Source organism: Phyllobates terribilis, unplaced genomic scaffold (assembly GCF_046119375.1).
Source record: "Phyllobates terribilis strain yellow unplaced genomic scaffold, ASM4611937v1 Scaffold_13__5_contigs__length_258822181, whole genome shotgun sequence".
NCBI lineage: Eukaryota > Metazoa > Chordata > Amphibia > Anura > Dendrobatidae > Phyllobates > Phyllobates terribilis.
The window spans coordinates 142,512,516-142,538,143 of NW_027362773.1; the positions used below are offsets into that span (position 1 = coordinate 142,512,516).

Consider the following 25,628-nt stretch of genomic DNA (forward strand, 5'->3'; position numbering starts at 1 on the left):
TTTTTGGGTCACAGAAGAGCCCATTAGCCAGCAGGACATGATTGGCCTTTTGGGCCATACAGAATTCCTGCATTTTGTCTTTCTCTCTCACGACTTGTGTGCTGTAAATATGCTGGCAATTTCCTTTCAACATCCTTTCCTTGTCCCTCGCTTACCTCAAACACCCTCCCTCGCTTTTTTGCCAAATCAATCAAACTGCGTTAAAGGGGAATTTGAAGTAAACAATCTCCCTCCACCCCCCCACCCCACTCCATCTACTCTCCCAGAGGAATGCAGGAAGCAACAAAGAGGGTCTTTGTGGGACCTAACTCACTGAACCGCTGTCCCCCCCCATTCTGCCTCCTGCCTGGATCTTCCTTTTCTCCCCTGCCAATTTTACCGAGGAGGACACATAGGCCAAGAATGTGCATAGTCAGCACAAGTTACAGGGAACAAACTCTTATCAGCTGTTCATAGAGAAGCATTTTCCCCCCTCATTGTCTATTGTACTATAGACAGCTGTCAAGGAAAACAGCAAATGACACTATGAAGCGTGACATCACTAGCCAAGACGATTACTAGACCTAAGCCAGACACCCAGAACTAACAAACGTACATGTACAGTCCTGTAAAAAAAAAAGGATACCCCATGTAAAGTTTTAGATTTAATAACTATATTAATATTTTATAGATAAAGCTAAATGAAAATTAGCTTTGTATTATGGCTGCCCATGTGGAAGAGACAGGTCCATCAGTGGAAGACCCCCTTTATACACACATGTTATAGCACAAATGGAAATAAGTCGTCTTCATGAGACAATCCCTCCTTTGTGATCACCTCAGTCCCATCAGAACCAGCGCCGGTACTACTCACAATTATCTGTCTCTCTATTTTGCAGCCTTGTGGTTTACTGCATTTACCCGCAGCAGGTTCTATTAGCAAATCTACCAGCGCCCCTTCCCTAACCACTCATTTTTGCAGCGTTTTTTTTTTTAATGCACATTAAAGGCTGCTTTTTACAGTATCAGCAAAAGAGATGCGATTTCAGAAATCTCATGCACGCGATTATTTTCCTTTTTCCCGACTGAATTGGAAAACTTTGCCTTCGAAAACTGCAGCACGTGAATTCTTTCAGCGTTTTTGCACCATATAAAAGCAATGAGAAAAAGCAAAAACGCTGCAAAAAATGCAACAATGCTTTTTTTTTTGCTGCTTTTTTTGGTGAACAAACCTAATTTTTTAAACATGTACTGTGGACAAATATGACACATACTACTGTATAATCCGCAGCATAACCTGTTTGTTGTAAGCAGCTTCTTTACTGCCAAGAAAGTAGTGTGTGAACAAAGCCTAAATGAGCAGGAAGAGTGAATGTAAGATGTGTTTGTAAATATTAGTGTCATTTTGGGCAGTAAACTTTATGTATTAGTTCTTCTTACAATTGCAATAATCTGTGCCCTGTTTGGCATTTAATGTGCTAAGTGGTTATTGAAGAAAAATATGGAAACACTTCCTCAGCAATGCACTTGAGTATGTTTTTGATCCCCTCTGGCGACAACAGGCCTGTATCCCAATAGGGAGCAAAGCTTGGAAATACTACACCAGCTGCAGTTGTTGGGCACTGACATTGCTCAGATGTTTATGTCTTTTTATTCTAGGCGGTTATAAATGTCCGGATAATTTGCATACAAACAAGTTCCTTCCCATGTTGTATGAAAGTGAATGTTTTATAGAGGAATAATATAAGTCACTTACCAAAGTAGAAGCCCCGATCTCCGCAAACAAACTGCAGCGTGTCCACCAACTCTCCACCGCAGAGCGTCTCGGCGCGGCTGAAGGCTCCCGATGATTCTGCTGTGTATGCTATGAAGGTGTAGAGGATAAATAGGGCATGCCGGGTGACTGGTATCCTTGGCAGCTAAAGAAATGATAAAACAGTAGACGTTACCATCTGCAGATAAATCAGGTAATTAGGAAACAACAATTTCCCAATAAGTTATTACAGTATAATTTGCATTTCTAAACTTTTTTTCATAAACTTTTATAAGATCAATGCCAATCCCATGCCCTGTAGTTGGACCCTGATGCCAAATCAAGTACTGATTGCTAACTTCATCCGATTTCAAATATTTGCAGACCAATAAAATAATAATCACAGGTGTTACTCACCCTTCCCAGGTCCAGCGATGCCTCACTGATGCTGCTTCACTCTGATAACAGGCTGCCTTGGTGATTTCACTTCTACAGTGCACGCCACCACTGCTGACAATCACTTGACTGGGCTGCTTGTGCCATCTACATAAGCATCACTGCTGAGACAAATGATTGGCTGCAGCGATTACGTAAGCTGTTGATGTGACATGATTGAAACCCATCACAAAAGACCAAATCAGCATTAGAGAGGTATCGCTGGACCTGTGGAGGGTGGGTAACTAATGTGATTGGTATATTAAAGGCCTCCAAACTTATGGCCAAGTAAAATTGGAAAGCAGTCAGGCTTTTTAAGCAAGGAGTATGCTTTTAATATGGTAGAGGACCATTAACCAAACTTGCACCAAAGGAGGGATACCATTTTGGCATCATTGATAGAAAAAAGTACAAAGTACAAAAAAAGACACACATCAAAATTGACTTTGATACAGTTGAGCTGCAATACCAGATAAAGCCCTCGGATCACAGAGGTGCTGTTCTTGAAGAAACAGACAATATTTTAGTTATGAATAGCAAATCCACATTTAGGAATATCAAATGGGGGTTTTAGCCAACTAATCTAAGAGGAGCATAATGCAGGGGCAGAGATCCTGATTCTAGCAGAGTATCACTACTTGCTGTAGTTTTGATGGAATCACTATTTTGTCAACAGGAGAATATCACTAGAGGAGTAGTAAACCTGCTGCCAGGTAGTCCGCCATATTCATGAGCTCTGTATAACCCTGCCCCCACCGCTGATTGGCAGCTTTCTGCCTATGCACAGTGTACATAGAAGGCTGCCAATCAGTGGTGTGGGCGGGGTTATACAGGGCTCAGCATTTAGAGAACTGCTAGAACTACAGCAGATAAAATTGTGATTTTATCAAAATGACATCAAGCAGCCAAGAAAGTGACACATCACCGGTAGCTTAAATCTGGTGACAGTTTCCCTTTAAAATCAACTTCAAACTCATCAGTACCATAGATGGTCCATCAAAATATGGCTATGTATTTTCCTATATACCGTACATCCTATAAAATCTGTGTACACAAAGTACTAAAAAAAGAGCTTGTTCAAGGTGACGGACTTCCCTAAAGCATACAAATATGGCAAAGGGAGATTAACAATGCTGCCGATTCCCCGGCTTCATATTATACAAGCAGTTATTTTTTTTATTCCAGTAATTTGATAATTGTCATCTATAAAGTTAAACAGTCATAAGTCACCAGCAATCTGGTCCTTGCGGAAACAGGAAACATAGCAGCTAAGTGCCGTCTCCTGTGTATAAGTTACATTCTTCCTTTAATTATTGTATTGGCTTCATAAAGTGATCTACAAACCTCTGCACCCAGTTACACAGAGAGATAAATTTAGCTCCCTCCATTTTACCATTCTATTAATACCTACAGACTATGCGAATCTCCCCAAGTGCTTGAGCAAACATTTACATTGTAGTCAAACTATAAATCTGGAGATGTCAACCTGCTGGTAGCTATTGTGATTCATTTCCATTCCCGTGTAACCTTCTGGAAGTCTTATAAAGGGCCAAATGCACATGATCACATAAATACAGTTGTCCTCAAGATACTTGCGGTTTCTACAGGCAAAATATAAATGTATCTATAAATTACATCTTATATAGAGACTGTCCGGTGGTGGCATATGCTCGGTGATTTATATGCCTCTGGATATAAAGAAAAAAAATAATAGGAATATAAATTTGAAAAAAAATTGTGCTTTTGGACCAAATAAAACAAACACAGTTTATGGTGCCGTAACCACTAGAGATGAGTGAACCTGAACTTAAAAGTTCCGAACACCGACTTCTCCCGGAAGTCTGTTTTAATTTTTGGTGCTCCTGGGGAAGTCCGGTCCAAAAAGAGATCCAAAGTTGTTTTCAATGGGGTTTGAGTTTTGGTTCAAGTTCGGGTAGAATTCTGGTACCCAAACCGAACTTTGGACTAAAATTTGGGTCGGAAACCAGAACCCGAACTTCCATGGGTCTGCTCATCCGTAGCAACCACTAATATTTTCCCCCGGTGTTTACGCTACTCACATGTAGGAGGCATCACAGTCTGGCTGACAGCTGTGCTCCAAATTTATAGAACCTGTTGTGTTTCAGACTTTTGTTAGATGCCAGAAGCACTGAGACAAATAGGAGGAAGAAATTCTCAGCATAGCCTCTTTGTCCATCGGCATCTCCATTGATACACAGTAATAGATTTAACATCTCCGCTCAATAAACGTAAGTCATCATACACACTCTGAACCAGTGGGCAGACGTAGAGCAGCCCACCCTAAAAGTCGACGAAGTCCAAGTTGGCTGCAGCAAATGCTGAATGGCCCTATTTTGACATTAAAATGTGAGGAACATTGCCAGTCAGGTGAACCCCTACAGCAGTGATGGACACCAACAGAAGAGGGCCTCTGTGCAAAAACAGTAAAGAGGCCCTTTTTTGTGTCAGTGACTAAAGGTGCTTACTGCTTTAGAGGTGGTCAGAGGCCCCCCTTTGCCTTTTGGGTGCCAGGTTGCACCAATGGTATGTTCACCCATGCCTTAGGGCCCAATCGGGCTTATATAAAAATTACAACGCTACCATAAGCAATATGAATAATCCAAAAATGTATTTATAAATTTTAGAAAACCCAAATTGTTTCCCCAAATTAAGTTACCAGCAAGGATATCCTTGATTAATCACAAATGACTTTACATAACAGAAGAAATCACTGAGTAAGCATTGTGAAAATATGCAGAATGGTCTCATCACGCACTAAGTAGAGAACCTTAATAGTGTGCTGTAAGGTTTCCACATTGTTAGCAAATTAGGGGCTCTAATTAAAGAGAATGTGTCATTGGAAAATTAGCTATTGTTTAAATCAGGTTTTTGTGTTTAATTATTTTTTGGCAATGTTTTTATTTTCTGTGTCTGTATTAAAAATTAAAAATAGAACTCATGCAATTCTCACATTGGCCACCGGGGATTTTTTTTTAGAGTCTAACTTCTTGTTGTTTCAGGAAACAACACATGTACATAGCCACCATGACCAAAGAAGGACCGTATCTTTTGTAGTGAAGCATTTAATTCAATATTCTGGCTGCCTCTTTCTCCATTGATGAATGCTGAAGAAAGCCGAACAAGCAGTGCCCCTAGATTTTATTCTGTAGGCCCACATTCTTTTTTTGGCCTATTGTTCAATCAATACGACTGGAATTTTTGTTTTTTTACCCTGTTTTATAAGCATCTGCTCAAAAGTGTTGGAGTTACAGTAATAGCTGGTGGGAAAATTTACCCTGTATGTATATAATGTGAAAAATAAGTAAATATCCACATCAACAATCAATGGGCACTGTCCTGGAATTTATGTGAATATTCCAGGATTTTTAGGCATGTCAAGCCTGCGACTGTTCACTAACATTGCACTTATATGTTAATTTGTATTATACTATAACATCTGATATTTGTTTTTTCCTGTCATTGTAGTGTAAGCAAATAAAGCCTAATTGCTAAATAGTTGCTACGAATGAGTAAAATTGTTTCCAAGGATGCAATTTTTGATATAAAACTATTTTATCCTACCTTAAGTTTAAAAAAAATTGTGTGAATATGTTGAACAATGGAAGAGGAACAGATAAGACTTTAGAATAATTGATTAAAGGGGTTGTTTTGTTTAGAAAATCTTTAGCGGTAAATCGGATCCAAATAAGAGGCTGGCTACAAAGAACCTTTTTTTTTGCTCAAGACCAGCCTACATTATGGAAATTTTATGGACATCCGCATTGATTACAATGCGAACTATGTCATTCTTTATTTTTCCCATGGGGGGTGCTATAGGGAAATTGAGCACTTGCTGCATGGTTTCTGCACAAATCACAGCTGATCACTGGCAGTCCCAGTAATAGAATTGCCTGTGATCGCTTGCATTGGGAAACTAGCAATTGTCAGAAGCAGAAATCCCCATTAAAGTTAAGCTCTGTAATTGTAGGAATTATTTTACAAGCTAAATTGATCATCTATTTATAGCAGCCTGGATTGTATTAGGTGCAATATAGTCACACCTGTATATTGTACATTAAAACTCCTAGTCCCCGGCTGCAGTTAAAAAAAAAACAAAAAAAAAAACTGTTCTTTACTCACCCTCCCCAGGTCCATCACTGAGTCTGCAGTGAGCTCAGCGGTAGTTATGACTGTCGCACTGTCAATGTGATGTCAGCACTGCAGGCAATAACAGACACAGGGAGCAGCAGTGAAGAATTAGATATTAACCCGGGGAGGGTGAGTAAAGAACCATTTTCTTTTCTAAAAACAAACTGTAGCTGAGGAAGAGTGGTTTTCTGAAAATGGAATATCCCTTTAAGTATGAATTAGGGGCAGCCCAGAAGAGGTTTCTTCAGAGTGATTATAAAGAATAAAAAACATGGCATATTGCAAAGAGGGTTGGAAAAACTGTAATTTTATTTGGCCCAGTCATCACCTTGTGACTAATGTGCAGCAAAAGTCCACACTACTAACCTCAGTACCTCTGTGGTTAGTACTGTTGCCTTACATTATTGGTTCACGGATTTGAATCTGACCAAGGACATGGAGTTTGCAAGTTTGGGGTTTCCTTCTGCTTTTAAATAATATTTTTGTCCATTAATTGGCTTAATAGAAAATTGACTACAGTGTGTGATAAAGAAATTACATTGGCACTGATTGAATTTGAACATCTTCAATACAGCATTGTAAAATATATTGGCCCAATGCAGCAGCCAGGGTCATATTTCTGTCCAGCCGCTTCACCGATGCCTCCGCCCTGTGCCAGTCATTACACTGGTTACCCATTTTCTATAGAATACAATGCAAACTTATCTCTCTCACCCACAAAACTCTCCACACTTTTGCACCACCCTTTATTTCCTCTCTCATCTCTGTCTATCGCCCTACCCGTGCTCTCATTCTGCAACTGATCTAAGACTAACATCTTCCATAATCTGAACATTTCTTTAGACCAGCCTATCACCTCAGTATCTAGTCCCTCTAATGTCTGGATCATGCAGCTTTATTTGAACACCCCTATTTCTTATAATGATTGCTGGACCATACACAACAAGAACTTTATACCTATTGTGTCCACATCATCTCCTTATATATTGTAAGCTTGCGAGCAACAGGGTCCTCACTCCTCCTGTAACTGTTGAACTATGTATTACTTAGTATTGGGGCAGCACAGTGGCTCAGTGATTAGCACTGCTGCCTTGCATCACTGGGGTTCTGGGTTCAAATCCCACCAAGGACAACATCTACAAGGAGTTTATTTGTTCTCCCTGTGTTTGGGTGGGTTTCCTCTGAGTTCTCCAGTTTCCTCCCACACTCCAAAGACATACTGATAGGGAATGAAGATTGTGAGCCCCAATGGGGACAGTGCCGATAATGTCTGTAAATTGTCTAAATTGTAAAGCGCTGCAGAATATGTTGGCGCTATACAAATAAAACAATTATTATTTTTATTGTTGGTAAATGTCCCCACTTAATTGTAAAGTGCTACGGAATATGTTGATGCTATATAAATAAAATTATTGTTATTATGTAGGTAATGAGAATTGCAGAGCATAGTTTGATAATTATGGAATCTGTTTTATATGTGTCTATGTGTTGCAAAGACACAATATGCCTGCAACTTGTCACTGTAAAGCAACAGCCTCTGATTGTAAACATATAAACTATATCACAAACTACGCAACATAACCACATAATAATCTAAAATAGTTACATATCCCTCTATAACAGCAGAGATAAAAACAATGCACAAAAGTAACCATTGGCTTTGTGTAAAAGTGCTGAAATGTGCGTAGGCAGCCAAGAGATGTTTTTCACAAGACGACATCTGCTAGCGTGCACTTCTATATATTGAGTGTGCACCTTTAAGCACTTAGGAGCATTATTCAGTTCTCAGTAAAAAGTGAGTGACTGCAGGATTAAATAAACAGAACCAGGTCCCACTAGGATAGGGGGCCTGAAATTACTTCCTTACATCAATATCCATGATGCAAAATAAAAATCTTTTGAGAATTCCGAAATAATATATGTGACCCTGAAAAAAATGTAAATAAACTCATTTAAAATATTGCTCAAGCTAAGTAAACGACCTGCAGGAGTTCTGAAGTACATATTTGCAAAGGACATAGTTAAACATTGCAGTCATGTATATAAGACCAAACGTACATTTCGCAAATGTTGTGTAGATCTAAATGCCTCCAATAATGTGACCTTATTTATTTATTTTTTTCTTTATCATTGAACATATCTAAGAACTCCATTGGCATTATCTGAACATAGGACAAAACAGCTCCTATTTTTCTGGATACTACATATTAGGGCTTGCACACACGACCGAGTGGTTGGAGGAAAAAAACAGTGACATGTCCCCTTTTGATCCGAGTGCCGAATCAAAATTGGCAATGCAAGTCTATGGGTCCGTGGAAAACATCGTGATCAAACTTTGATCAGAATAATCGGACCATTTTCCTCGGATGTAGAGAAAACGGTCATATGATCCTACTCTTACTGATGAACTAGAAGGCAGAACTGCAGCCTTCAGGAGGATGACCCTCAAAGAAGGGCACCACAAAGTCACAAATATGGTGACCTTCTCCTCTCTAATGATCCATTTGTAATAGAATCATAGAATGTTAGAGTTGGAAGGGACCTCCAGGGTCATCGTGGTCCACCCCCTGCTCAATGCAGGATTCACTAAACCATCTCAGACAAATGTCCGTCCAACCTCTGTTTGAAGACTTCCATTGAAGGAGAACTCACCACCTCTCGTGGCAGCCTGTTCCTCTCATTGATCACCCTCACTGTCATAAAGTTTCTAATATCTAATCTGTATCTTCTCCAATTCAGTTTTATCCCATTGCTTCAAGTCTTTTTTTGTGCAAATAAGAATAAAGCTGTTCCCTCTACAGTGTGAAAGCCCTTCAGATATTTGTAGACAGCTATTAAGTCTCCTCTCAGTCTTCTCTTTTGCAAGCTGAACATTCCCAGATCCCTTAACCGTTCCTCGTAGGACATTGTTTGCAGACCAGATAACTCATAACTCAGGAGCTCAAATCAGCATTCTGCTCAGTGGTCTAGATGACCACCCAAAGGTGAGAGGGGATTCTACGTATAGGTGTATAGAACACTTGACCAGTTTAGGAGGGGCAATTAGACTTACTAAATAATTGGATCTAAAAGTGCCAGTGACATCTTCTACTTAGAATACTTGCTAGAGGAGAGCGCCAGTCGAACGTACCCAAAAAAGACTATAAGTAGGATCTATTAAGACCCTAAATCCAGTCTTGGATGACCATATTCATGGATTCTCTTTTCTTCTAGAAGGGTTTACTCTTACTCTAATGAATTTCCATGCTTTTCGGAATCAAGAGGCCACTTGATAAATGTAGCAGTCTAGTGCTCTTCTACCAAACCCATAATTCAATTTATGCTCATGGAGTAGCCTCTTGTTAATCATAGAAAGTGTGGCAAATGAGATTAGAACTTGGCAAAATTGTAGGGCCGGCACCAATTACACAAGCAAATAAACTTGAATAGTATTTTAGAGAAATATTAGCTTTGAAATAGCAGACTTAGTAGACTTAGTAGCTGCTTTTATGACACCAGCATAGGTGGGTGAGGTAGGTGGTCGTTCTCTCTGACAGGTCTAGTCAGTCTTCCTATTAACCATGAAAAGCCAGGGATAATTAAAGTCACAAATCTGCTGAGTTCAAACAGGGTTGCGCTTCAGTCCTGCCCTAACCTCTGTGCCTCTTCTGTTTGAGGAGCCTGGAATTCTCTTTTAGCACTAGGTTTCGAGAACAAACAAAAGTAACATTTAAGAGGTCTCCACTGCCACCTTTGAATCGTAGGTGTTTCTGATAATTACGACAATCAAATCCTGTCAAAAGTGAAAGGGTTTGTAGTCAGTTTCCGCATCAATGTTGTTGTTTCTACAAATTCCATAATTGGTAGGTTTTAAATTATATTAAAGAAAAGCAAAAAAAAATGTCCAGATTGGGAACCCAGAGGAGTTTTAGCCTCTGAAATGAATGGAATTTTAGGTCAGAGGAACTGCAAACAATTAGCCTTAACCCAGAGTACTGCCATCCCTGGGTCCATGAATGAATGTCTGTGAGGCTGAGGCAAGTGATTTATTATTTTATGTGTTATTTCTACACTTTATTAGGTATGGCTTCATAACAAATGAATAGAGATTGTATTTACGCATCTATACAAACACAGGAGAAGAAGCGTGTTGGGTGATCATGAGCATAAAAAAGGCATTTGACCCATTAAGTCATCTTGTTGATACCCATGTGAACCCAAAAGACTATACAATAGGTCAGTTCATGGATCCTTTAGTCATAAATACGTAAAGAGCTGTGGCAAAACGTTCCATTAATTCCAAGATTTCGCTAGCCCATGACTATATGAAGAAGCTGGAGACAACTGTCTTTATTATGAGTAGCACTAAGAAGTTCTTCAAATACTTCTATTTAACAAATGATGAAAAAGATCTCTATTTTAGGACACACAAAAACTTGCAATTGCCACCTAGGCTAGGTAGCTACCCCATAAGTCAGTGTCTGATCTTCTGCAAAAGAGCACATTTGCATACTATTCTCCCATGGTGCATTTGTTGTAAAACTCCATGCTCAGCTGGTATCTTTTTTCAGAACCAGTTCTTTTTTGGTACTGGACACACTAAGTGGATCAGTTATGAAAAATTCTTGCCACTGGTTACAGAGGGTCAGAAAGAAAGTTCATGGTGTGGCTATGAAACTTTTCTGGTTTGGTCAAACTCTTTGACCTTTACTACCATCACATGATAGTCTACGTCAAGGGGTCCCCAACCTGTGGCTCAGGAGCCACATGTGGCTAGCAGGCCCATGATGTATGGTTCATGGTTGTCTGCCAGCTTGGTGCATTAGCACCAGGTCTAGCAAACAGCTTTGAAAAGCGGGTCTCTAGGATCCAGATGGTGACTTTTCTGAGTAGCCATGCACAGAAGAACAGATCTGGAAGCTCATATACTGGGTGGGGGGGATATAAATATGGTAAACTGGAGATAGGATGATACTGCCCGTTAGAGAGGGAAGTATGTTTTATGTAAGAATACTGAATGAGGGTAAATGGGCATTCCTGGATATAAGTATCCTGCCTATAAGGGAAGGGGCACTAGGTCACAATGTACTTTTTGTGGGGAAGCTTTGTCTTCATACTAAAGTCTCAGTGTCACTGGTGTGGGAAGTAGAGGCGCAGAATGTGGCTCGCAATGATCTCTCAGAGCTGAATGGGGCTGTCACTTTAAGAAAAGATGGGGACCACTGGTCTAAGTGGAAGAATACTAGATATCTAGGCCAATAGAAGTTGTTGACAGTTCTCTTCTGACCACAGTTATTAACGTACTGATAATGATCCAATTAATTTTGCATGAGTTAAAGGGGTTGTCCTTTTACAACAAAATTGCTTCAATGTGTTCATATCAATTACTTATTAATAAATAACTTATAGAATTGTGTTAACAAAGCTCCAACAATGTCACAGGTTTCCCGTTTGTCCAAGATCTCAGCAGTTCCACTTGACATAGGAGAACATCTCCTGCGTCAGTATGTCATTGGGGATATGGGTGAAGGAGGGTGGCCGACTGGCTCATTTCAGATCCCCTTTTCTGTCACAGCCAATGAACAGATGGAGAAGGGGCTAGCCTAGCTATTGAAATGAACCATCAGCCTGGCCTCTCTACATGCAGCAGAGATTGAACGTTAACTCCGGAAACTGTCTTGTCAAACACAAACCAGTAGTGGGGCTTCTGAGATTTGGAAATGACAATGAAACCAAGACATCAGTGGAATAAGTATATTAATAAGTTATATCTATGTCATTAACACATCTAAACATATTGTGTATGGAGCAGACAGGCTGCAGTACTGGACGAGGATGACCTTGTATGATATGTTTGCCCCTGGCAATCTTTCACTACCATGAATGGTAATATTTGGGAGAACTGATGGTTATGGTGTTAAATTGCACATGACATCAACATGGAAGATCAGCCAAGTTAATGAGGATGTAATGCTTCCTTTTTTTTTCATTTTGCATTCCGTCATCATCTTCAGAAGTCATAACCATACTCATCTTCTGCATTTCCGGGACCATACGGCAGCGACTGCCATTACTTCATATTTGCTTAATAAGCATGTAAAAGGGTTCTGAATCATATTGATGCCGGCTTTGGCTTGTTTATGTAAAATGACGTAAGGAGGCTAGCTGAAATGCGAGCGTGTGCATAAACAACCTTTTTAAAGCAGCTTAACGTAATTGGCGTCATTAACCCTTCCGGTGAACACAGACCAATAAGCGTTTGATATTAAAAACATAAAGCAGAATTGAATACAATTACTATGCAGAGAGGTACGGATAGCGATCTAGCAAATCTACAGGTAAGTTACTACAGCGTTCTGCTATACAGGAAAAAGATGAACCATCATCAATCATAACAGTTAAAGGGGTTGTCCAGTCATAAGCTACAAGTCTTCAGTTACTTTATGTGACTGCAGACTTGTGAATCCTCTCATTGCGTGCACTGTTCCAGCGCTGGGTGCGGTCGTGTAACTGTAAGTATGCGATTTGCATACTTCTGGACACATTTCGACTAGACTGTATCCGGCCTTGCTCAATACACTTGCATTGAGCAAAGCCATGCCCGTCTAGTCAGAACTTGACCATGCAGATATGCATATCACATACTTGCGGTCACACGCCTGGCACTCCTGATGTCGGCACCATAGAATCTGTAAAGAATGCAGCCCGAAATGTGAGGATTCACAAGTCTGTAGTCACATAGAGTGACTGCAGACTTGTACCGGAAGGTCGGACAACCCTTTTAAAGCTCACACCTGCCATCATAATCAGGTCATAGCTATACTAGACAGTCTATTGGGTTATCCAGAAATACATCAGTGCTGAATTCTAGAGGGATTGCTCCTTGCAATGGCAAACACAGACAAAAGAGGGTCCCTGTAGAAGAACACTATAAGGGATCTTTGCAGTCCAATAGTTTGTCAAGCTGCACCCCCTTATGTGGCTTGCAGAAATGGAAGTGGCACCCTTTGGCCTCTGATGTGTCCGCCCAGGCTCCTTTCAATTGCATTGGTGTAACAGGTATGGTTTAGGCTATTATGTTAAAGGAGTTGTCCGGTCAAAAGTTACAAGTTAAACTTACATAGAGTGACTGCAGAGTTGTGAATCCTCATATTGTACGCACTGAGAAGATTCTCCAGTGCTGGCTCTGTGAGCGGGCGGTCATGTGGCCGAAAGAATGCGATATGCACACTCCTGGCCACATTCAAACTAGTTGCTATACTAGTGTATTGAGCAAGACGGGAAACAGTCTAGTCGTAATGTGGCTGGGAGTGTGCATATGTAGCACCCTGAGGATTCGGCTGCTACAGGGGTATTACACCTCAAGCCAGAGGTGTGGTATTCCACTCCCGGGTAAGGATGGAGTGTGGAACTGAGCTCAGTTAGCTGCATGCACTACACACATCCCATTTCCGAGGAACAGACCGATGGTACTCCCACTAGAGAAATGTGCAGGTACGACAGAGTCTGTTCCTGGCTGGAGTGGGAGGGGGGTGGAACATCCCAGTAGTGTAGGGGCAGATAGGGGGAGCAGCCTGGGTAAAGTTAGGAGCTCATTGGGTGCTGGTCACCTGAGCTCACACATAGAGGGAGTATATAAGGTGGGCACCATCTTAGGACAGGGTCTTTTGCAGAGTGAGGTCAGTCTGTCAGAGCAGAGGAGAAGAGCAGCTCCAAGGCCAAGAGAGAGAGAGAGGAGAAAGAAAGACCCAGAGGGGGAGAGAGAAGGAACTCCAAGAGCCCAAATTAGACCAGAGGGTGAAGAGTTGGCAACAGGGTACCGGATCCCAAGCTGGCAGAGGCTACAGCACACCTTAGCCAGGAACCGGAGGTCGTGGGCAGGACCGATCTGCCACGATCACCCACTAAATCCACCCGGAAGGCAGACCAGGAATAGGGTCAGGGAACCCAGAGACAAGGGTTTACCACCAAGAGGCCCGAGGGAGCCGGACATAGGTGGATCCCTGGTGGGGAAGGCCAGAGAAGAGGACAGGACAGAAAGGGAGCTCAGGACCACGCTCCAGAATCACCTGGGGGTTGGCTGAGTCCAGGACCTGGTGGACGCAGCACGGCTCGGGTGGTCACTTAAGGCCGGAGTGACCAGAACAACTGCAGTAAGTAAACAAACCCTGAACTGCACAGCCCGACTCTGAGTCTCATTTCCATCCTCGCTGCACCACCACAACCCCCATCCTCTGCAACTGACCCCCTGAGGCTATACCCCTCCCGTTGGGGGTTATACTACCTGAGCTGCACATACATCACCAGCCTCAGCGGACCCTGCTGCAGCGGCGGCCGTATTGACCGCAATTCAACGGGTGGCGTAGTCGACACAAAAGAACATCTAGTAACATCATAAGGACTGCCACACACTGAGCTTGACACCTTGGGCACGGACCGGGTCACAGCCACTCGGAGACTACAACCCCCATCTGATCCGGCTCCGGGTATTCCCAACAACACTGGCCCAGGGGGCGCGTCACATACCGTATACTTGTGGTCACATCACCACCTGCTCCCGCTCCCCACACCAGAAAAACTTCACAGCGTGCAGTGCGGGTGATGTGAGAATTCACAAGTCCGCAGTCACATAGAGTGACTGCAGACTTGTACCCCGGTCTGGACAACCCCTTTAAGAAAAAAAAACAAACAATTAATTACTTATATATATATAACTATGCAACGCTATGCAGAATCTGCATGCACTACTAGGCTGAGGTGATAATTTGTATAGTGACATAGCTCCATCTAGTGTGATTATATCAGTGTGCAATTAAGAGGAAATGCCATTTTTTTCGTGAACCCCCTTTCTCTTTTATATGCCCCCTATTGTCTTCCACCGGTTGCATCGGGAGTTTCTCTCTACCCCCCTAATTACTACTCTCCTCTCATATAACAGTAATCTCAGCCCTTAGTCCCCATGTGAATGAATGATAGGTCCGGCAAAATATGAGAGGGGCAGGCAATGAACGGGTGTGAAGCTTGCTTCATTGCTTCACCGCACCCAGTTGAAGAGGAAGATGAAATCACAAGCCATCCACTAACGCGGATATTAAGATTACTGTTCTGGGTCATTTACAGCTTAATGACAATTAGTGGAGAAGAAGAAGAAGGACAAAAACACACAAGTCACGCAGATTATGGTAGCAGGAGAAAAGTTACTGACGTCAAGAAATAATTAAACAGCCCTGTGTACGTGTGTTTCTCTTTCCATATATTTAATCGTATAATGCTATTGAAAATGTAATAAAAGGAGTGTTCTCTATCAGGAGGAGGATGCACTGAGAAATGAATGTTTTCCTGGTTCCCAGCATTCCTGATCCACTTTTTTAGCAGCATGATGGAGTCCCCACCATGATGTCCATATATCTATGGCATAGGGACTATTCAATATCACATCCAGCGTGAGCAAGAGTGGTCCACCATAGTATATGTGCTCCCAGTGTAAAACACTGTGTCATATTTGCAAGGGTTTGCCCATCAAGAAAACCTCTGTGCATTTGCGTTTTGGAAGTCCTAAATGGGGCCTCACTCAAGACCACCTTTATAAGTTTCACTGCGGCTTCTCCCAGCAAAAAAACAGCTGTTTCCAATAAGAAAGAGTTTGACCGAGACATAACAACCCCTTTAAATCTGTGTGACGTTCCTCCCTTCCCATGCCGGGAACTGCACGTATTGAAAAGAACTAGGAGGCAAAAAAATAAATGACTGCCCTTTCTTGATGTCTAATTCCCATTTAGATTGCTGACTCGATTTCTCTATTGCAAAAGATCCTGATTCTATAGAAGACAAAAATGGAAGGTCGGGAACCCAAAATTTCCTTTTTTTTTCATGCAGGAAGGACAAGTTTAGCCTTTAATAAAGAGCAAAGAGTGACAAAGCTTTTCCTCTCTGTACATCACAAGATGAGATTTTACAGATTAAGCAAAAAATAAAAGTAGAGTAAGAACTAAAAAAAAGAAAAAGCTATCATAAGACAGTGACAGTCGTGACCTTTGCGATGGAGTCACTGAGAAAGCTCATGGCATTGATTAGATACCGGTTTTATGCTCACACTGGGCTCTTCCACCTGAAATGTTAAGTAACTTTGTAAATTTTTGTTCAGAGATTTAGTTATTCAAAGGAAACTTTTTTTAAAGCAAAAGTGATACAATAGGGAATATATCAAAATTCTCGCATTTTTAGAGTTTGCAAACTTCAACTACACAGTCATAAAAGGCGCCAGATTTATCATAGTCATTTATGCTGTTTGATAAATGTGTTTTATCTTTAATCCCCCTATACACATTAGGAAAGAGGCAGACGCCTGTATAACTTGGAAAAGGATCGTAACACAATGCTTGGACTGGCTGGCGGCTCTCCATACTCGAGCGTGACAGGTGCAAAGAAATACATGCTTTAATGCTTGGGTCAGAAGAGCCACCGTCCAGTCCGAGCATTGTGTTGTGATCCTTATCCGAGATATGTGGCAGTCTGACTCTTCCCTTAGACTATTGTCAGCCACACTCACCGGTATCGTTGGGTTCAGTTGACAGTCTAAAGTGTATGTGGGCGCCAGCTATCTGATGGTCGGGAAGATGTCTATCAGACATGTCCAGTTTTGGACTGTCGTTCGCATTGTTCTCATGGAGTTAAGTCACTGGCAGATATGTCAATCAGCGGCTTTCTCATAGAGAACACAGTAGTGCTCAGGCAAATGAGCAGCTCCTCTCTATGGGAAAGTCAGCTGAGATGGAATCGTTTGGCCAACTGCCATCTAATGTGCATGGCCGACATTAGATTGTCTAATCTAATTTTACACTACCTATTAGTTGGTTTAAGTTTGTGCCACAAATTTATGGCAAATGTGACACAGTGTTACATGTTTAGCCGCTCCCTTTTTAAACAAAGTCACAACCCCTTTCAGCTGATCCCTGCCTGCTTGTCGAACTAGGCACAGAAAGTGTCCAAAACATATAATAAGTATAGCACAAGTGATGAAATTCTTTTCGGAAAAAAAAAAACAACAGAATTCTGGCACATTTAATTTAATAAATGCATAATCCAAGGGGTCCATGTCATAGCTCCTACTGTACAACGCTGTCATTTACATTTCCAAAATGCTCTGCTGTCTGCTAACAGGACCCAGCAGAGATCTGGATGTAGCTTTAGATGTAGGTGGAGGAGAAAACATTTGTAAAATCGTTAGAGAGTCACTCAACTTTTTAAATAGATTCTACCTGGGAAAAATATTGTAAATTGCTGTCTCCAATTGAATTGAGGCACTGTATGGCATAAAAGTAGCTGTGGATTTAGGACCCAAGTGACTAGTGACATCACATTTTAAAGTTAAAAGGTTTATCCAGGACTATTTTTTTTTTTACTATGGGTCCTAAAACTAACAGGCAGGTAGTTGCAACCTACCTGCCTGTTGTGCCTGGCACCGATCTCGGCTGGCACAGAGTGGTCACAGGCCACTTCTGCCAGTGAATCAGAGTCTTTCACTGACGTCATGCCAACAGCAGGGGCTTCTCTTTCAATCTGCTCTGTTGTCGGGGCGTCATGGTGTTTGACAGCCGGTGTTTGACAGCCGGTTCCCCATTGCCTAATTGCGGGGAGCCATCGCAGCCCAGAAGAAGAGCTGCTGAGTGACTGCTCTGAGTCAGCGACGGGTACACCAGGTAGGTAGTTAGCAACTACTTGCCTGTTAGGTTTTAGGCACATAGTAAAAAAAAGTCCTGGATAAACCTTTTAAGTGTGCCATTATATATTTTTTATATTTTTTATCTATTTGGACAGGAGTTGAGAAGAAAGTCAAAAGTGGGAGCCCGACATTTTTTTTGCGCACAAGGCATAGGAGAACTCTTGGTTATCAACATAATGCTACGTAACATCCTATTAAGCCTGTATCTGGTTTATGGAAACACATTCACGTTGCCTCTGCCAGAAGTTATTTACTGATAAGATTTTCCATCAATCATTTAAATCGAAAATAACATGAATTTCCCTGCTACCTGCGCACAGCCCCATTACGTTCAGCCACGCACATCATATGTTTTCCTCCAACATTTCTACCTCCTAGCAGCCCTGACTTTATAATCCTAAACTTTCTCTGGATCAAATCATGCCGTCTGTGTTTTGTTTCACAATTAGGCCGGCAATGAAAAAAAAAAAAAAAAATTAAAGGGACAGAACAAAACAAAAAAAAAATGAAAGGGGAGTCAGCAACATCTGCTCTCTTGCTGCTACTCCTGCATGTTAAAGGTTCCCTCATATGCCCCCTATTCCCTGTTGCTCAACAATGCAGAAGCCTTTCCAACTCCGCTCGCTCTCTCTCTCCTTCTCCAAACAATCACTGCAGAGAGAAAGCAACTGGGAGAGAAAGAGGAAGAAAAACAGAATGAAACAAGCAAACAACAGACTTTTTCAGCTGGCGACGTGCCATCACTTCGCTCGCTATTCTGGCTGCTTTCACTTGTTTTGCCTGAATATGCTTCTCCTTGGGGACACTAATATGATGAAGGGGTGTTTTGTTTCCAAAGTAGACTTTATGGTTTGTCTCCCCTTTCGTTCTTTTTTTTTCATTTCATACTCTTCATTGCTCCATCCTTTCCCCCTAAAAAAAAGCTAAAGGACGCACTGTACCTTCTAAAGTCAATCCCAAGTAGAAGCGATCTTAAATTATTAATTTAAAAGAAAGTCGTTTGCTTACATCTACATCAATCCTCTCCCACTGCCAGAAGGTTAATTCAGGGCTGGAGACTTAAATGTTGTATTCTGGGTTATTGCAGGCAACTTGTAGGGGGGGGACATTGGCTAATAGAGTTATTTGTACGTGACGTGAGATGTCGAGAATAGCGGAGTTAACAACATGTAACATATTCTGGAGTAATGCATGTTCATTAGGTCTAGCCTGTGGTATGTAGGCACTATTTGGCATAATGAGCTGAAACACATTTTTCTATCATGGGCAGATTGGTACATGACTAGGCTGGCAGGGGCTTTTGGGACAAGCAGTTCCACAACAGCTGGAGAAATGTTGGCCGCCTACCACGGCATTATTGCAGGCTGACTACATTGTGAAATTACTGAAAAACTGATACTGTACAGTGCAAAAATAACACATAGAGTGAAGGCATGAAAAACGGGGCAAACCTTTCTTGGAAAGTGAAGGGTTACATACAATATCTGTATCTAATTGTTGACTAAAATGTTACTACGCTAATCCCTGCAGCGTTCTCCTCTGGAACAGAACGGGCCTTACCGCCTCCATTTAAAGGTGGTATGTGCTGTTCTAGAAGACCCCGAACGCTCTGTGATTAGTGATATGTATCCATTACAATTCTCTGGATACCAAAGAAAATGTAGAGACATCCTGACCGACTTACTCCGCTAAAGTGTGCAATGGATTTAAAGGGAACCTACCACTTATCATAAATGTGTTTTTTTTACCTTGGGTAAATGCTGCTGTTCACCTGAATCCGGCATTGTTTTTCTATTGTTCCTGCGTTATTCCATTCCTGAGATATAGCCCCCTTTTCCCTGTATATAAATCTAGTCTTTTTAGGCAACTGGGTGTGGTCATCATATCCATATGGGCGTCTACTTGACTACCACAGAAAATTGACTAAAATGATTGATTTGTATAGAGAAAAAGAGGCTATATCTCAGGAATGGAGAGGTGCACGAACAACAAAATAACAATGCCGGATTCAGAATAACAGCAGGATTTTCAACAGGTAAAAAATTAATCAACTCTTCCCTGTATTCTACAATTCAACTTTGATTGGATTACCAGCTCATATGTATAACCAGCCCTGCGCATTATTTGCAAGTAGACTGAACCATGTGGACCGAACCTTGCTACTAGAAGCTTACCAAGACTCTAGAAACTGCCGGTAGCCACTTTGGATGGTTGCACAAATTTCAGCACCACGTTACTCAGTCAGACGTCGGATTGTCAAAAGGAGCTTAAAGGGGTTGTCCAGGACGTTAACATTGATGGCCTAGCCTTAGAATAGGTCATCAATGTCTGATCAGTGGGGATGCAACACTTGGCACCCCCGCTGATTAGCTGTTCTCGGTGTCTGCGGCGGCCAGAACTGCTCATTTACGGAGCCGCGTAACTCCATTGATGGAATAGTGGCCACAGTCAGGTACTACACATCCACCACTTATTGATTTGAATAGAGGGTATATGTGCAGTACCTGGCCGTGGCCACTATACAGTTGACGGAGTTGTGCAGCTCCGTAACTTAGCTGTTCTGGCCGACACCGGGAATAATTGATCAGCAGGGTTGCTGGGTGTCGAACGGTGTACCTCCACCGATCAGAGATTGATGACCTATCCTAAGGATAGGCCATCACTGTTAACGTCCTGGACAACCCTTTTAAGTACTAAATATAACTTCTTTGAGCATAATCTGATTTACTTACTAAAGTAAGACCTTTCTCTAAATATGAACACAAATTATTACAGTCTTTGTTAGTTCACATGTCCAGTAATCATCTGTTTGAAACTGATCCAATAAGCAAAAAAAACGGGTCGGTTTCAAATGAAAGAAAAGTGGATGACTATTTAACGGATCTGTTTTCTATAGACTTCTATGTTAAAAAAACAAAACGGATCCAGTTGCAATCTGTTTTTTTTAGCCGAACAAAAAAGATTGTGTCTGCACAAGATAACTGATTGCTGCTGGAACCGTTTCAAACTGATAATTGTTGGACTTACGAACTCAAAGACTTGTTTTCTTAGTATCGTTCCTGCACAATTAGACATCATTAAATCATTGGCCTTCCACCAGAAATCTCATAAACAATTAATAGAGCTGGTGGTGAAACCAATAGGTAAAACTCATCCACCTCTCCAAAGGAGTGATGATTAAGAAGGCAATTCTGATTAGAGGTTTCCTTAAGATTGCTGTCCACGTTGGCCTTGGTATGATACTCTGGGCTTCATCATTGGCAGCTTTTTGATGAGTCGGACAGGTGAATCACTGGATGTTTTAAAATGTAACTCAACAGATACAAAAGACAAAAAAAACATTAGCTATACTGTACATTACTACTAACAGCTAAATAGCCTTTCTGCTAAATATGTCTTCTGAAAAGTCAATGAGAAGTGAAAGAAGGGAATGGTCCCTAAGCTTAGAATCCCACAAGTTCCCAGAATAGTAGAACTTAAAGGGAATCTGTCAGTAGGATCAGCCCTCCTATATGGACTTGTAGATCATAATAGGCTGAACATAATGATACCTTGATATCTGCTATCTGATGTATTATTCCAGAGAAATCCATGTTTTTCTTAATATGTAAATGAGCTGTTAAGATCTATGGGCCGGAGATAGATCTCCCCTAGAATCTGCCTCCAGAGATTATTTTAAATGAAAGTGAGCTACCAGTGTGAGACATGTATATCAGTAGAACAGACTGTCAGCCATTACATGTCTCACACTGGTAACGCCTCATTCCATTTATAATAAGCTCTAGAAGTAGATTCTCAGGGAGATCTATGTCCGGCCCATAGATCTTAACAGCTCACTTACATATTATGAAAAATGTGGATTTCTCTGAAACAAGACATCGGATCATAGATATCAAGGTGTCATTTTATTCAGCTTCCTATGACCTACATGACCCTGTAGCTGGCTTAGGAGGGTTGATCCTACTGACAGAGTCCTTTAACAAAAATTCTTATTACGCGATTTAGTACTCATAATTTGTAAAATATAAATCAGTGAAGCGCAGAGATTGCTCATTTCTTCTTCAGCGCCATATCACTAACATAGTAAAGATCCATTGGTTTTCTGTATCATAAATTGTGAGCCGCTGAGATTTCTATGCAGTAGCATAACTTTTATAAATATAATTTATGAGATGAGCACACCAAGAATCCAATAGGGAACAGGGTTTTGATGGTGTTGGTCTAGATTTTAGACCGCTAAATTGAAAATTGTGTGTTCTTACAGATGTCTCAGATAACCTAGATACAGAAGAACTTCTCGTCAGAGGTATGAGAATATATACTGTAAATATGTGCCCCCTCAGTCTTCTCAATACACAGAAAAAGGTATCCCATAGAAGTGTTTGAATTTACCAAAGTGGAAGCAAATAAACCCTTGTGGATATTCTGCATCCAAGGGGTTTGTGTATCTACATTCCAACACACCCATTACCCTGACAAAGCTAAAGTGAATATGACTAGGTAAGGGATTGCATTTCATTAAAGGAGTGTGTGTAACCAAGAAACTATGCACATACCGCACATGATCTTACTTCTTATGTGCCAAAATAATAACTCGGGCAAGGCTGCCGTGATTGCTATGTTGGGCTCATAATGAAATAACTTTATGCTCGGAGTGTTTGGCAACTAAGCGCGTTGTAAATTCTAATGTAAAGGACGGGAACTCTGTGTTGTTCTGCGCGTCTGCCTAAGTGGTAAAACAGATTGCAACGTCTAGGAGCCAGGTATGCATCATGCTCCAGAACAACACCCAACCATTATACTGTGAATGATCTCTAAGAGTTGCACTATATGACAACATATAAATTCTTCCCATATAAGAACATATATACTGTAGTACTGACATGTGACAACAGCTAAAGATGTACCATATAAGAACACATATAATAGCACCACATGAGAACATATGAAGTAGTACCTAGGAATATATATAGCAGCACCATATGACAACACATACACAACAGTAGTACCATAAAAAACATATATAGTAGTGCCGTATTACAACACATAAAGTAGTACCATATAAAAACATATATAGTAGTGCTATATGACAACATTCCTTAACTAAGAATCTGCAAAAACACTAGTGCACGCTCTCATCATCTCCCGCCTCAACTACTGCAACCTCCTGCTCTGTCTCCTCACTCCCAACACTCTCGCATCCCTCCAATCTATCCTAAACTCTGTTGCCCGACTAATCCACCTGACCCCCACTATTCACCAGCCACTCCTCTGTCAATCTCTGCGCTGGCTCCCCATTGCCTAGAGACTCCAGTTCAAAGGCCTAACCTTGGCATGCAAAGCCATCCACAATCTGTCTCCTCCATACATCTGTGACCTAGTCTCCCGGTACATACCAGCACGCAACCTCCGATCCTCACAAGATCTCCTGCTCTACTCCCCTCTTATCTCCTCTTCCCACAATTGCATACAAGATTTCTCCCGTGCAACCCCCCTACTCTGGAACCATCTACCCTAACACATCAGACTCCCCCCTACCGTGGAAACCTTCAAAAGGCACCTGAAGACCTACCTCTTCCGACAAACCTACAACCTGAAGTAACCCTCGCTCCACCATACCGCTGCACGACCAGCTCTACCCTCATCTACTGTATCCTCACCCTTCCCTCATAGACCGTGAGCCCTCGCGGGCAGAGTCCTCTCCTCTCCTGTACCAGTCGCCGTCACGTTTTATTCAAGATTATTGTACTTATTGTTTGCTATGTATACCCTTTTTCACATGTAAAGCGCCATGGAATAAATGGTGCTATAATAACAAATAATAATAATACAAAGTAGTACCATAAAAAAATGCACATTGTATTGCCATATGACAACATATAAAGTAGTGCCATATAGGAACATATAGGAACATAGCGCTATGTGACGACATATAAAGTATACCATACAAAAACATACATAGTAGCACCAAATATCAAAACAGAACCACTAATATTAGTTAGTTACGTAGTGGTGATCGGCTGCTCATAATCCATACTCATATCTTGAACTAGCCCCCTCAACTATTACCATGGGATTTCCTAAAAAGTTTCCATCTCTGGGGACGACCTACTCCCATTCCTAAGCTTGCTATAGAGACGGGAAGGTTCTACACTAACTTTATATTTTAGCAGGGATTTCTTGACTACTATACCAATCCTCATGCCATCACATATGAACCAGCTAAATAAAATCAGTTTTTAAACCCTACTGTAAAAGTTTCAGTTCCTGACATCTTCTTGAGGGTCATTGACCAGACTCTAAGAAACGTCGAGGTTCTGGCAAAACCTGGTTAAAAAACAAGGCACTGATCATATCCACATGTTATAATAATATAATGTAATGTAGCAAATTACCTTCCAAAATGGATATTACCTAGCAAAAGGTAACCACAGGTCCAGCTATAATTCACCCAAGCTGCCCTAGGGCACTGCCTTAATGCTTGAATGATCAGCAAAGGTAGCGGCATGTCTGGTAGCAAAATGACAGTTCTGGCCAATGGAAATAGTAAAATAATTTAGCTATCATAGCTAGCAATCATTGTGTCCTCCATGTCAGGGCTGGTGCACATGACTGTTTTCTCTCCATCCCAAAAAAACTGTTCAATTATTCTGATCAGAGTGGGATCAGTTCTTCTCAGAGGTGGAGAGAAAAAAAAAGTTTCTCCATCGTCTCTATTCTGTCAGTCTGTGAAAATCAGATGTCATCCGAGTGCGATCCGATGTTTTTTTGAAGACTGGCGTTGCCAAATTTGATCCAACACTCGGATCAAAATCGGTCATGTCTCAAATTTTTTCCACGGACCGCTCGGTCTAAGGAAAAAATTGGACATGTGCACAGCCCCATAGAATATCATAGCTACGAGTGCTATCTGTAAAAACCATGGATAGTACTCGTATGAGAAAACCAGTTGTGTGCGCGAGCCCTTAAGTTGGAACTAATATTTGATGTTGGTCAAAACCTAAGATTAAAATGTATTAGACTGTGTTCACACACAGTATTTTTTAAGAGTTTTTGGAGTGGATCCACTCTAAATAAACACTTAAAAAAATGTAGGAAAACGCTTCCAATTAATTTGTATGGGAAACCCACTTGACTGCTCTAAGGCCACGGCCCCACTATCAGTATTCGGTCAGTATTTTTTTTCCGGAGTGGGAGCCAAAACCAGGTGAGGAACAATCAGAGAAAAGGTATAATAGAAACAAGTCACCAATTCTGCATTTATCACCCACTCCAGGCTTTGGCTCCCACTCCGGAGAAAAATACTGACCAAATACTGACCAAATATTGATAGTGGGGCCTTATAAAGAATTTTTGGAGTGTTTTTTTCCTGAAGAGGTTTTTAGCATGTCACTTCTTTGAAGCTGATAGTATCCACTCCAAACTAGGCACTGCCATATAAAAAGTCTACGAAAACTTGCAAACCCCCCCCCCCACCTAAAAAGGAGCATTTCCAGAAGTGATTTCCGCTTTTGTGTGAACATAGCCTAAGGGTAAAGAAGCCCAATCTCGGCATCTGTAGTCAGCAGAGATCTTCGTCAGGCCCGTTTCTCGTTTTTCTCCTATTTTACA

The 25,628-nt window shown here is 41.3% G+C and overlaps 1 protein-coding gene across 1 annotated transcript in view; it reads right to left on the reverse strand.

Moving 5' to 3' along the window:
* IGF2 (insulin like growth factor 2) overlaps positions 1-25,628 on the reverse strand; it is a 49,905-nt gene that overhangs the window by 21,069 nt on the left and 3,208 nt on the right. Inside the window, exon 2 of the mRNA XM_073658743.1 lies at positions 1,736-1,898. Within this exon, the coding sequence (XP_073514844.1) occupies positions 1,736-1,898 (163 nt within the window). The remainder of the gene's footprint in view (positions 1-1,735; positions 1,899-25,628) is intronic.